The sequence below is a fragment of the Caretta caretta genome, chromosome 22 (assembly GCF_965140235.1).
Source record: "Caretta caretta isolate rCarCar2 chromosome 22, rCarCar1.hap1, whole genome shotgun sequence".
Taxonomy (NCBI): Eukaryota; Metazoa; Chordata; order Testudines; family Cheloniidae; genus Caretta; species Caretta caretta.
In genome coordinates, this window is record NC_134227.1 from 15,320,130 (window position 1) to 15,334,247 (window position 14,118).

Genomic DNA, 14,118 nt, shown 5'->3' on the forward strand with positions numbered 1-14,118 from the left:
TAAGAATCACATCTGTTTATTATCTTACACTTAATCTGTTAAAGGCTGTTTCCTATCAAAAGTGTAGTTCTTGATTATCCTCAGTGTTCTGCTCAGTTTCTCAGTGAATCTTCAACCTACTCCTATCTAATAACAGATTGTCTAGCTGAAGAGCCATTACTTGTCTGCATTTTCTTGCCCTAAATGAGGCTCTAAACTCTTGGGCTTGCTGTGATGTTGTGACAATGAATCATTAACCAATAATGAAGCAACAATTGCATAATTAATTATTGTATCCCTATTGATGGCCTGTGTTTGGTTCATGTTTTACTTTCTTCATTATTGGGAGTATTTTAGTTTGGCTTCGTTCCTGGATAACCTGCCAACAGCTTCCTCTTTGTTTTAAAGAAAGAGAAAATGTTGTAGATGTTAAGGTAATACAATGAGGTTGATGTCTCCGCCCCCCCTTTTTTTTTTTAATTTAAGATGTGCCAGATTTAATTTAAAAGTAAACTGGTACAAGTATTTAAATTAAAAACTTGTTAAGGTCCCAAACCTGTAAGATTGTCTGTCTAAAAATGAGAGATTATTACATTATATAAAACATGTAAGAATCAGCTCTGGCTTAACTGCTGGGACTGGTTCAGAATTCTGTCTTTTCCTTACAGGAACTGATAACAGTTTCCTTTTCCATCATTCTGACCACATCTTTCCCTCCTTATAGCTCTTAACTAGTTTATTTTTATTATGTAGCATATAAGGACTCCAAAGAGATCAGACCCCACTGTGCTAGGCACTGTACATATATTTTGGGTATATATACACTGCAGCTGGGACTGTGCTTCCCAGCTCAAACAAGACAGGCACAGTCTAGCTTTGCTTGAGCTAGTGCACTAAAAATAGCAGGATAGCTGGGAACACGCAGCAGCTTGGGCTAGCTATCTGAATACATACCCAGGGGATTGGGGTGGGGGAAGCAGGGGCTGTACCCATGTATAGAGAGGTGAAGTGACTTGTTCAAGATCACACAGCAGGTCCAGGGCAGAACTGGAAACAGAAATCAAGTAACCAACCCTAGTCCAGTGCCCTGGCCATGGGACGATGCTGAATCTGGCTTCTTTTCTTTTATCGCATCCAGTTCAAGCTCTCTGTCCTCACCTTCAAAAGTCTTCACAATTTTGCCTTGCTCTACATCTCAGCTCTCTTTCCTGCTACTCACTCTGTGCTCCTACAAATCCTCTCAGTTGTTTCCTTTGTCACCTTCTCCCACTCTCAGCTTTATGGCTGTATTCGTGCCACCGCTATATTTGGAACGGCTTCCCCTTCCTGGGCCATGACTGAAAGCCCATAGAAGGCAGAGAGAGTGTTTCCATTGAGTTCAGGGGGGCTTTGGATCCAACTGCTGATGTATCAAGGCCAACTGCTCTCTCTTCCTTCTCTGTAAGTGAAGCCTCCTGTGCAGATCTTCCTCTGCCCTCTTGGGTGTCTCTTATTTTACCATTGTATCGTACTTGTCTGTCTACTAAAACCAGCTGGAAGCTGCTTTGGAGCAGGGTCTAAGGCTTATGTGTTTCGACGTACCATATACACATAAGGTACTCTTTAACCAAATACTGCTGTTAACCCTCTAACGCCTGTCGACCCCCAGTCATGGAAACCTGGGCCATAGCTAAAATATTTTATCATTAATTCATGTCTCTTGGGTCAATGGCTCAGTGAGCATCATGGAAATGTTCCTGTTTTCATTTCAGTTCAAGTTATATTAAGAGAAAAGCAATTACGATAGATACACACACACACAGAGTCACTGAGACTGTTTTTAGATTTGATGGAAATACTTTTAAAAGTTCATTATGTAAAATATAAAAAATGTTTTTGTAAGTAGCTGTAGGTTTATTTCACAGCATAAAAAGAATGAGCATTTTGGGAAAGACTAATAGGACACACAGATCTAGATTCACACATGTTTAGGCATCAAAGTCCCAGGTTTAGGTTCCACTACAATTCACAAAACTCCTGCTGAACCCTGCAGGCACCTAAATTCACTCCCTACTCTTTCTGGATAAACTGCTCAGAAAGAAGCAGCAGCTTAATCAGGATATTCCAAGGAAGGAAACAATGGAATAAAAAGAAGCACAATTCTAAAATAAAGATTACATTTAAAAAAATAATTTGGCTATAATAATATTGGACTAAAATATGGGCAATTGATCTGAAAATATTTCACCTTTTGAAATCAATGTTTTTGATGGTAGAGGCTCTTATTTAAGTAGTGGAGTCCTAAAATACTGTATCTGGGAAACATAAGTAATTTAATGCACCACATAAACAGTTCAGATATTGTCTACCCTCTACAGCTCCCTAATAATTTCAAATTTATTATAAAATGTGAAGGGTTTTGAAAGCAGCCACAACTTGCTTCTCTATTTCATGTCTGTTTTGCAGACTTTTCAGTGAAGAAATCTGAGGTAAATTCTGTGCTTTTAAACTATGTGCTAGAGTTCTTTCCTCTTTTGGTTCTTCATCTGATTGTTTTGCTGAGAAAGGTTTTGGTTTAGGAATCTTCTTAGCATATTCCAGAGCCTAAAAATATAAAGATTGAAATTGACAATAAAATCAGAACAACAATTTTAAAATGGCAGGAGAACATAAGAATTTTCATACTAGACCAGATTAAGAGTGTAATAATTCCATATCTTGTAGTGACTAGTACCAGATGCTTTAGAGGAAGGTGCAAGAAACTCTGCAGTTATCGAATAATCTGCCCCAAGGAAAATTGCTTCCTGACCATCATTAGTTAGAGGTTGTCTTTATTCCCTGAAGCATGCAGGTTTATATCCCTTCCAAAACTTTTTAATAACAAAAATAGTATTATAATTTTGTATATTCTCACATGCCTTATAAATATCAAATCTGTTTTTCATTCCTGTTAAGCTCTTGACCTGAATGATATCTCGTGACAGTGAGTTCCATAGCCCCAGAAAACAGAGATTTGTTCTATAATAGACCCCCCCGTTGTTCCCCAAAAATTACATTACAAAAGACCTAAAATGATAAATAAGACGCTGAGATACTCTTGAAGACTTTCAAATCAAAGCTTAGACTAACTTTAATGGAGTCCCTTGGAAATTTCATTTCTGGTTAGTTTGAAGGCTGATAAATTTCTTGACAAGAGAAGGAATACAATGAGGATTGTACAAAAATAATTAATAGGTAACTGACCTTGAGCAACTTTCTGTATTAGGAGTGTCTGGGATTGTTTTAAAAGACAATAAAAACGGCAGTGGGAGACCCTCTATCTTTTGGCATCTAACCCAAAATTGTTCTAGGAGTTAACTTCCATGGTTCTCTGAGGCCCATGGACAAGCCCTCTCCCTCTCACTCTAATGAGAGTTCTAGCCCCATCTAATGAGATGCTTTCTAGTCTGACCTTATGTCTTGATAATGATGACTTGATCTGAGGTTTTGCTGGTGGTTTCTGCACAGTAGCAACATTCTTCATGTTGTGCTCCTTAACTTGCTTTGCATATTCCTTTTGCTTATTTAACTTTTCTGTCTGGCAAATGAAAAATGAAATGGTTATTTAAAGTTTTGAGGGACCAGTTAATAGACCCCTTTACTGCCGGACCTTCCCATTTACGCCTGTGAGGCTGTTTAAAATAGATATGCCACTAATCATTGCTCAGCAAGGTCGTCTTAAAAATCTAGTTTTTCAAGGTTAGATAACTGTAATTCTTTATTTTCTTTATTTAACCCATTTTCTGTCTCTGTTTCCAACCATTTGTTACTCTCAGGCTCAGCAAGGTATTTTAGTTTGCCCCAGTCAGGAGCTGGTGTCAACATTCAATTTTTTTCCCCCATTGCAATTTAATAACACTTTATGGGAGTGACAAGCTATATAAGTGTTGCCAAAGTGTTAAAAAGAGACAGAACCCTCTGCTGTATGGAGGAAGGCCATTTTGTAGCAATGCATCTCTCTCTCTATTGATATAGATTTGAGATGACCAATCTATGTCATTTACTGCAAGGCTGAAGAAATCACTGTAGCTTTTAAATTGCTCCAAAGGGCTGATGATTTTATCATTTTAGCTATGCAATGCTCTGTGAAGGACACTATATAAATATAAAGAGTTATCTTATCAGTGAGGTTCAAGAGTACATGGGATATATTCTACAGCTCTTGAGATGTACAACTGCTTAATCTAACCAGTAAAGTCACTGGCAGTGAAGAGGTCAAATGATATTTTTCATTCAGAACTTTTTTCTGACTATCATCTCCTCTTTGGCACAGTAAGATCAGAGGTTTGCTTAACAGTGAGTGATGTGCATTCAGCTACTTCCCTGTTGCACTTACTCTACTGTATTTACTTTCATTTTCTCTTCCAAGGTTCAAGGAGACTGTCTTCTGCACATGAATGACAGTGCAGCTCAATCATGTTAAAGTCATTCATGTACACTTCAACTACCACAGGGAGAACAAAGTAGTTTGGACTTGCCTTCAGCTGGATACTCACCTGCTGAAAATTCCTTTAATGGATACCTGCTTCTGGGAACTACAAAACTAGAGGGATGAGTCTATCAAAGATACAATTGTCTCTCCTTCTATTCGCAAAAAGAAAAGGAGTACTTGTGGCACCTTAGAGACTAACCAATTTATTTGAGCATGAGCTTTCGTGAGCTACAGCTCACTCGGATGAAGTGAGCTGTAGCTCACGAAAGCTCATGCTCAAATAAATTGGTTAGTCTCTAAGGTGCCACAAGTACTCCTTTTCTTTTTGCGAATACAAACTAACACGGCTGTTACTCTGAAACCTCTCCTTCTATTATACACTTCTCCCTTTTTATGTGCATGCATGAGTTTTCTGGACAGATATCCATGATATCAAAGGAAATCTGGACTCTTAATGTTGGTAGTGAACAAGTCTTAGCACACTGGGGAATACCCAGAGGACCGGAAGAACGCTTGTGTTGTGCCAATATTTTTTTAAAAAGGTAAATTAGATGACCTTGGTAATGGTAGGCTGTCAGTCAGACATAGATCCTCGACAATGTAATGGAACGGCTGATATGGGACTCTAATAAAGAGATTAGATGGATAATATAATTAATGCTACTCAGCACAGGCTTATGGAAAATAGATCTTCTCAAACTGACTTGATTTTTTTTTATGAGACTGCAAATTGGGCTGATAAAAGCGTGTGATGGGGTGTAATTCCATCATCTGTAAGGCAAGGGAAAGAACCCCAAATAGAAGACAGGTCTCTCTCATGGAGAGAAGCCCTGGGATATGGTTTAATAGACAGGAAATAGAGAAACAAACTACCTTAGCAGTTCAGGCTCCTGCTGGGGGAGCCCTGAGGTAGAGTCAACAAGAGAACTACAGTGAAGCCCAAGAGGGGTGGAAGGGCTGTTAGTTTGAAGATTTGTCTGGACTTTTATTTGGACTTGCTCTTGCAGCCCTCGAAAGGGTTTAGACATTTTTGTGACTTAGGCTATGTCTACACTACCGCGGTATGTCGACCTACACTATGCAACTCCAGCTACGTGAATAACGTAGCTGGAGTCGATGTACCTTAGGTCAAGTTACTGTGGGGTCTATGCCATGGTGAGGGGTGGTCAATGGGAGAAAATCTCCCGTCGACTTACCTTACTCTACCCCTGACGAGAAGAGTACAGGGATTGACTGGAGAGTGATCTGCAGTCGATTTGGCGGGTCTTTACTTGACCCGCTAAATCGACCACCGGTGGCTCAATCTCAGAGCGGCGATGCCAGTTGTAGAGTAGACCTGCCCTTGGTTGGAGGGTCAAGCCACAGAACACCCAGAGGGGAGTCAGGAGAAGACACAGACTGAGAAAGCTGTAGGTCCAAAGGAGAGCCCAGGTGGGGGAGACCGACAAAGACCCCATGCAACTCTGCTACCAGAGACAACGGGGTGCCCACGAGGTAAGGATGTGCTACTACAATACAGTGTTGATGTAATAACTGTAGATGTCTTGGTACCATGAGAAGTTTTGATTAAGAAACTAGAATGATACAAAATCAATGGCACCTACTGAAGTGGGGTTAGGTCTCAACCTACTGAAGTGGGGTTAGCTCTCTGATGATTCTCTATTTTACAATTAATTGGATGATTTCTGATGGGGTCCCTCAGAGATCTGTTCTTGGTTCTATGCTATTTAATATTTTTATAATGACTTGGAAGAAAACAGTCATTACTGATAAAGTTTTCAGATGACACAAAGATTGGGGGAGTGGTAAATAATGGAGGATGGGTCGCTGTTATAGAGTGATCTGGATCACTTGCCAAGCTAGGTGCAATCATATGTATTAATATGGCTGAATGAAAGGTCATATCTGGAAACAAAGAATGTAGGCCATATTTACAGGATGGAGGTCTCTATCTTGGGAAGCTGGGGCTCTGAAAAAAGACTTGGGGTTCATGGTGGCTCATCAGCTGAAGATCAGCTCCCAGTGCTACGCTGTGGCTGTAAAGGGCTAATGTGATTCTTGGATGTAAAAACAGGGGAATATTGAGTAGGAATATGGAGGTTACATGACATATGTATTTGGCACTGGTGTAACAGCTGCTGGAATATAGTGTCCAGGTCTGGTGTCCACAATTCAAGAAGGCTGTTGAAAAATTTGAGAGAGTTCAGAGAAGAGCCACAAGAATAATTAAAAGATTGGAAAACATGCCTTATAGTTAAGTTTGATAGTAAAGGGCTCTTTAATCTAGCAGACAAAGATATAACAAGCTCTAATGACTGGAAGTTGATCCAATTGTTGAAAGCTAGACAAATTCAGACTAGAAATAAAAAGTATATATTTAAATGAGGGTAATTAACCACTGAAACAACTTATCAATGGTTGTGATGGGTTTTCTAACAGACATATTCTAGGTCAACCACTTGAAGTAAGAATTAATTCAGGGAAATCCTATGGCCTATATTATGCATGACTTTGGACTAGATAATGACAATGGTCCCTTCTGACCTATGAAAATTAGCTGTGGATTTGTGCAAACCAAGTCTCAAAATCTAGCATATATTTATACCTAGTTTTGCAATGAACTGGCTAGTGTGAATGAGTGCTAATGGATGATCAGCTTTGTTCAACTGTATAACAAACTCTATATTGCTAAGGAGAGTCTCCTTTAGCACAGGTGGCTGGAAGTTTGAGTGTTCTATAAAAAAATTCCAAAGGGCAATGGAGTGCAGCCTAATGACAGGCATGATGTGCTAGGTGGCCATGGACCTGCATCAATATTGTTTATATGGATGAGAGAGGGCATCTGGCAAGAGAGATGCTCATAAAAAAAAAAAAAAGGGGCTACTTCTTAGCCTAACTGGTAGAGGAGATCTTAGTGTTTTATTGTCTTAGTTGGACTCATGAATGGAGTGGTTAACAGATGCCTGACTAGAACATTATCTTTATCATTTATTTGATGGTAATGCCCACCTATGTACTAGTTGCTTTCCTAACACTCAGAAGGATGGTCCCCTTTGCATTTAATATTTAGCTTGAGTTAAGGGTATAATCTACCAGGCAGTTTTTAGTTACTTTATCAACTGTGCTTTCATCTCCATTGCATTCTACATCAGCTTACTTTGCATAACTTTGCAACATAAAAAGCAGACAAAATGCTATCTGTAACACTTACTTTCTCTCTGACTGCTTCATAGTCGGGTCCAAGGCCTCCGAGCTTCACATCCAGATTCATGTAGTTTCTTGGCCTAGAAGACTAAAGACAGAATCAAATACATCTTCCTTTAACTTGGTATGGAAGGCAAAAATCTCCCTCAGTAATGCAAAAGTCTTAAAGGTGTCTTTACATTGAGCAGGTATGTCCAACTATAAATTAAAGTGAGTAAACATAATTTGTTTCATGTGATAATATTCCTTTAGAAATTTCCCATATTATGTGGACATTTGAATGACTAACAGGCTAAACTCCATTTTGTAATTTGTAATTTACATTTCATGAGCTGGATTCTGTTAAACAGCTTAAAATGACAATGCATTTGGCAGTTATTACATTAACAGAACTTTTGAACAGAGTCTTGTAGCAAAACTACAGAAAACACCCTGCTTTTGGTGATAAAAGAGAAGTTCATATGTATCCTCCTCCTCCTGGTAACTAATTAAAGACCTTGTGCCTGGAATAGCAAATTCAGTGACAGTGGGAGAGAAGGCACAAGGTGGAGTCCTGGACCTACTGAAATCAATGGCAAGAGTCAGTGGAGTCAGGATTTCACCCAGAATGGAAGGAAGGGGAGGAAGACCTGGGGACAAAGACAGAGGCTCTAGAAGATGGTTTGGGTAGACTGAGTGTAATTCTGATCTCAGTTACACAAGTTAAATTATTCCTGATTTACACTCAAGTCATCAGTGTTGCCCCTAATTTACATTGATGTAACTGAGAAAAATCTGGCCAAGTAGCTTTAAATTAACAAACTTCTTGGAAAAAATCCCTACCAAAACAAAACCCACAGCTCATAAATCCAATCAAGAAAGTGCTCTGTTGCCAGAGACTCCCTTAATCTTATGAAAACAATATGTAATATTTTCTAAAATGACTCCCCTTTACAATATTATATTGTGATGCATGACAATTAGACACTGTTTTCCCATGAGGCTAGTCAAATTCTTCTTGCATCTTTTGAGTGCCCTTATACATTCTCAGAAATGCCATAAGTAACACAAGAACCTTCTAATTAGGTTGACTTTGAACCCAGTTCCCAATAACTAGGGATTGCAAAGTTTACTCTTTCCCAATAATACCGCTATATGGAACCTCATTTGGCCACATGACAGTGTTGTGAGCAGCACCCCTTGACCCTTTTTAGTTGGAAGCAACCATTCACCTAAAAAGGTGAAAAATTAACAGTACTAGCATGGAACAAAACCTTTACAAGTGAATTGGCTGCAGCAGGCAAAAAGGAAGGTCATTGCTAGTGGGATCACGTACTATGTTTTTGTTGCAATGGCCACAACTGAGCCCACACAAATGCACTGCACCCATCCTCCTGCTTGGGTGCTCTTTCACTTCTCTTCTGCCCCTGTGCTGATCCCCTGTGCAAAACCCTTTTCTTGGTTGTTTGTGTGGGGAGCCAGAACTTCATCTTAATCCGTTTCTAACCATCCATTATGTTCGCTCCAGGATAAGGTGCTTTTCTGGCTTGTCTGGGGAGGGCATTCCTGGATCTCGATACATCTGTTCCAAAGAGATTCAATTAACGTTCATAGCTGGGCTAAATTTTAAAAGCTTGCCAATGAAAACGCTTAATAATCCAGACTCTGGCTTGCTTTATTTTCTTTCTGGCCTTCTACTGCAGTAATTCCAATAATGGAGTGGCTACAGAAATGCCAAAAGAATTTCTACTAGCAAAAAAAGTACTTTCTTCAAATGATGAACATGTTTTAAGTCAGACCCAACTGGCAAACAAATAAAATCTATATTACATTAGAAATTATATTAGACTTTTTTTTGAGTCAAGAATCCAAACTCTTTTATGGAAAAATTATATAATCGTTTTTTAAACTGAAGCTAATACAGGGAGTTAACCATTTAGCTGTATGGAATAAAGCCAGGTTTTTCTCAAGCAGCTGAAGTAATTTCCAATATATTTTCAAAGCCAAAATATGTGTGTGAATTAAATTTGACCTTGGTGTGTTTGTATGGACTTCTGTTTAATGTGAGAAGCTGGGTTGTACCGCGCGACATAAACAATCCGATTCTCCACAAAATTCTTCAGATTTGTAAGTGTGAGAGTTATTGGGGAAAAAAGGACAAAAACAATGGCTGGAACACAGGGAATGGAAAAGGAAGGAAATCTGCCCTGTAGTTACTATCTTAATCCAGCTAACCCTTCTTAGAGGCAGTCAAGCAGTAATACACGAACTGCCTCCTAGATGAAGCACATGAGTAATTATTCCAGCTTAGCTGCATTTCTCAGTGCAGACAAGCTAACTTCTTAAACATTTAATTTGTCATGGGTGTACAAGGATATCTTTATACCGTTCCATTGCATCAGTGGTAAATGGTTACAGTATGAAATTCGGACACACAGAAGAGACAAAGAGCTCAGTTTTAATAAGTGATCACAATGGGATTGTCAGTAGACCTGGAATAATGTTTATAACATTAGCTTCACAAATCCTGTAACTTTTAATGTTGTTCAGTTTGAATTCCCTTGGAAACCAAGAGATTTGATCTGACTGGCAAATGGGCATGACAAGGATAATAACTTATTCAGACTTGCGGCCTGGCTACCTGCTGTCCTATACAAATGGCTTCTTTCTCAATCATTTTACCACAGGAAAAACTTAAAGGATAAACAGTTCCCCATGTGTTCTAACAGGTGACCTTCTCTGAAAAGTGGAGTGGAAAGATGCAGTGGTGAATTGCTTCAACTCCTTGGAATATAAAGTGTGGGAGTGAGTTGGTCAGATCAGCTACTAGTTATTTTCTTTTTCCAAATCTGCTTCTGCCACTGACTTGTTTGATGTTGGGCAAGTCACTTAACCTCCCAGAGAATCAATTCCCCTTCTGTAAAATGGAAATAATACCCCTTTTAAAGTGCTTTGAGATCTATGGATAACGAGCACAAAGTACTAATTTAATCAGAGGAGGAAACAGGAATATAAAATTGGTTTCTAACTCACCCATATTTTCTTACCTTCCTAGTCCCTTTTTCTTTCAGCTGTTTTTGCTTTTCCATTTGTAGCAGGTACCCTTCTGAGTTGCTGCGACTAATTTTCACTTGGCTTCCTTCACTTCTTTCTGTGTTAATTTCCGAGTCACTTTCTACCCTTGGGATTACAGGTGGAAACAAGCCAGAGAACTGCCTTTCGGCAAGGTGAGTGTCTTCCAGTTGAGAGATTTCTTGATGATGTTGTTCCATTGTCTGTATAAGTTGTGTGGTTGGAGAAGGGCCTGCTAGCGGCTTCTGAGCAGACGACTGGGATGGCCTCAATTTAAAAAAAAACAAAATGCAAGAAGGAAATTGTGTTTACTCATACCTAGATGCAAAGCCCCAATAAGCAATCTGTAAACTGAAATTGTCATTGCTAATCAAACATATTTTAAAAACCGTTAGATATTGTTTGCTGGGTACATTTTCAACTCATTGAACTACTCACTGTGACAAAGTTCCTCCTCTGCCTTGGTGGGTCTTGCGCTTATTGGCGGATTTGCTCGCCTTGGAGCTTCACAGCAGCCCTCTGCTTGGCCGTTTTCCTGAACCCACAGTCCAGGTCGACGACTCCTGTGTCTGACCAGGAGTTAGGAGGATTTGGGGGGAACCTGGGCCCGCCCTCTACTCCGGGTTCCAGCCCAGGGCCCTGTGGAATGCAGCTGTCTAGAGTGCCTCCTGGAACAGCTGTGCGACAGCTACAACTCCCTGGGCTACTTCCCCATGGCCTCCTCCCAACATCTTCTTTATCCTCACCACAGGACCTTCCTCCTGGTGTCTGATAATGCTTGTACACCTCAGTCCTCCAACAGTCCGCGTTCTCACTCTCAGCTCCTAGTGCCTCTTGCCCCCAGCTCCTCACACGCACACCACAAACTGAAGTGAGCTTCTTTTTAAAACCAAGGTGTCCTGATCAGCCTGCCTTAATTGATTCTAGCAGCTTCTTGATTGGCTGCAGGTGTTCTAATCAGCCTGTCTTAATTGTCTCCAGAAGGTTCCTGATTGTTCTGGAACCTTCCCTGTTACCTTACCCAGAGAAAAGGGAACTGCTTAGCCTGGGGCTAATATATCTGCCTTCTATTACTCTCCTGTAGCTATCTGGCCCGGCCCCGTCACACCACGCAAACTTTCAAAACATCAGAAGTGAACATGACCATTTGTGACTGATTCTGATCTCAGTCACACACTCATGTATACCAGGAATAACTTCATGAAGTCAACTGTGGCAAACGCTGGGCCTGATCCAAAGTTACTGAAGTCAATGAAGAGATATCCATTGATTTCAGTGGGCTTTGGATCAGTTCTTTTACGCAGGTGAAAATCAGGCCCTTTGTGTTCATTTAAAGTAGAATTTTCATTTATTACCATCAATCCACATACAAGCTCTATACAAATAGTTTTAACCTCTCATGCCTTTTTCATGATAGTGGTGTCATATTTTATTCTTCTAAGAACTTCTGCACACAAAACCGTTGACTTTGATGGGAATTTGATAAACAGAGCAAGTGCAGGATTGGTAAAAATGCGCCCAGCTGCTTGTACCTTATATACACGAGCACCACTTCTGGTGGACCTGCAATTGGGGAAGATTGTTAAGAAGAATACCAGTGAAACAAGTGTTGAAACATGAGTGGCAGCGCACTGAACTGCATTAGAGCAATTTGGGATTTTCATTCTGCATTGCCACAAGCTGGGTTTTGGTGTAACCAAGTTGAGTACAAATAGGCTTCTCTAGACTCAGTTTATGAATGATGCAACTAAACTTTTTTTGTTTTGCTCTTTAATGCCAGCTTTTCAGTAACCATTCTTAAGCTTGATCTTGCAGTCCTTGCATGTACAAACACACTAAGATCAATGGGAATTTCATGTGTAGGAATGGCTAGGGTACTGAAAGCTTAAAAATAGTGTTAAACTGTTTATTAAATCAAACACTAATGAACAAACTAGAAGTTAGGAATAAATTACTGTGGTTGAATGTATCAGATTTTTCTGAACACTTCCTTGGCCTTCTCTAATATGACTTCCTTGGTATCATGTACCATTATGCTAATAACATTTTGAAACATGGGTCCTTACCACAAGCTATTGGCAGCATAGTTGTTGTGATGGCTCTTGTCTATATAAAATTGCTTTCTATGATTCGGAGTTGAAACTTGGTCTTTTACTGATTCTTGAAAATTAGCACTGTAAGTAGATGCGATGCTTTTCTGGTTTAGGAGCACGTGACCCTTGGCATACCCATCAGGTGGAAGAGGCTCCAAAACATAACTATTCTGCAAATGTTGCTGATTATACGGCGGTCTGTTTCCGGGGTTGTGCTGATATTTCTTGTTTTCTTCACTAGTATATGCTGAAGATAAATTCAACCCAGTAGGGTTTTTATGCATTGTTAGTTCAAGATGGTGCCTAGATAAAGCCAAGTTCGTGGAGATTTGCTTCTGATTCCAATTTACCAAATCTGAATTATTTTGTGAAGTATTTGAGTGTGTCCCCCAATCTGCTGCTGAACTAGTCTTAATGAAAGGAGTCATTGGACCAACAAAAGGATTTGTTTGTAACCAACTATGCAGTGAACTATTGTCATCTTGTTCAAGTTCTAGCACTTCAGAAGAGTTGGAATCCATATGAAAGTTCTCAAATTCTGAAACATTGCGATGTGTGTGATGCTGAGGTCTTGGTTCTGCTAGTCTTCCTGGTGGATGCTGGACATCATTTGCTGGTAAAGATCTCTCTCTTAGCACTCGATTTAATTTTGTTCTGTCTGCCTGTGGCTGTTTATTTCGGTGATCCTAAAAAGAGTATTGTGAAACTCTGAGGTGATCATTTTGCATGCATATTAAATGATATCTTGAAGAGACAAACATACTAAACTTACACATACTTTTTGCTGCTCCAACACCTTTCATTCAGGGATTTCTCTACATCCACAAACCTTAGGCTCCAATTCAGGACATATGCTTAAATTCCATAGAAGTCAGGGGGATTTAAGCATGTACTTAAGGTTAACCATATGCGGAAGTACTGTCTTGTTTTTACTTTACTATACTTGTAAGTATAATAGGCCAGATCTTCAGCTACTGTAATCTGTGGCAAAGTTGTTAACGTCACTGAAGCTACATCAATTTATATCAATCGAGGATCTGGTCCAGTGTATAATGGAGAAATTCTGGAGTCAGATTTTCTTCTGGTGTAAATTGACACACTTTCATTGACTTCAGTAGAGGAGTGCCAATTTACAACAGCAGAGAATTTGGCTCTGTTTACTGGTTGTTTTGTTGCTAGATTTGGAAATGGGAGGTGGACAGAAGGCATTCACTTCTGATTTGCTATTGCTGTTTATGATTTTAATTGTATGTCGAAGTGTCGTGGTTTTTAGTAGAAATAAATAAAAATATAGGTAGCCAATTATTTCCCTCTCCCACATGGTAAAAATTAAAACACTGT

At 39.6% G+C, this 14,118-nt stretch overlaps 1 protein-coding gene across 3 annotated transcripts in view; it reads right to left on the minus strand.

Moving 5' to 3' along the window:
- The window catches only part of JHY (junctional cadherin complex regulator), a 36,966-nt gene continuing 22,848 nt past the window's right edge, over positions 1-14,118 (minus strand). For all 3 annotated transcript variants that reach the window (XM_048827521.2, XM_048827519.2, XM_048827520.2), the window contains 5 exons: positions 12,751-13,463; positions 10,660-10,951; positions 7,641-7,721; positions 3,410-3,535; positions 1-2,562 (listed from right to left, as the gene is read on the minus strand). In XM_048827521.2, coding sequence (XP_048683478.2) covers positions 2,359-2,562; positions 3,410-3,535; positions 7,641-7,721; positions 10,660-10,951; positions 12,751-13,463 — 1,416 coding nt within the window. In that variant the 3' untranslated portion in view covers positions 1-2,358. The remainder of the gene's footprint in view (positions 2,563-3,409; positions 3,536-7,640; positions 7,722-10,659; positions 10,952-12,750; positions 13,464-14,118) is intronic.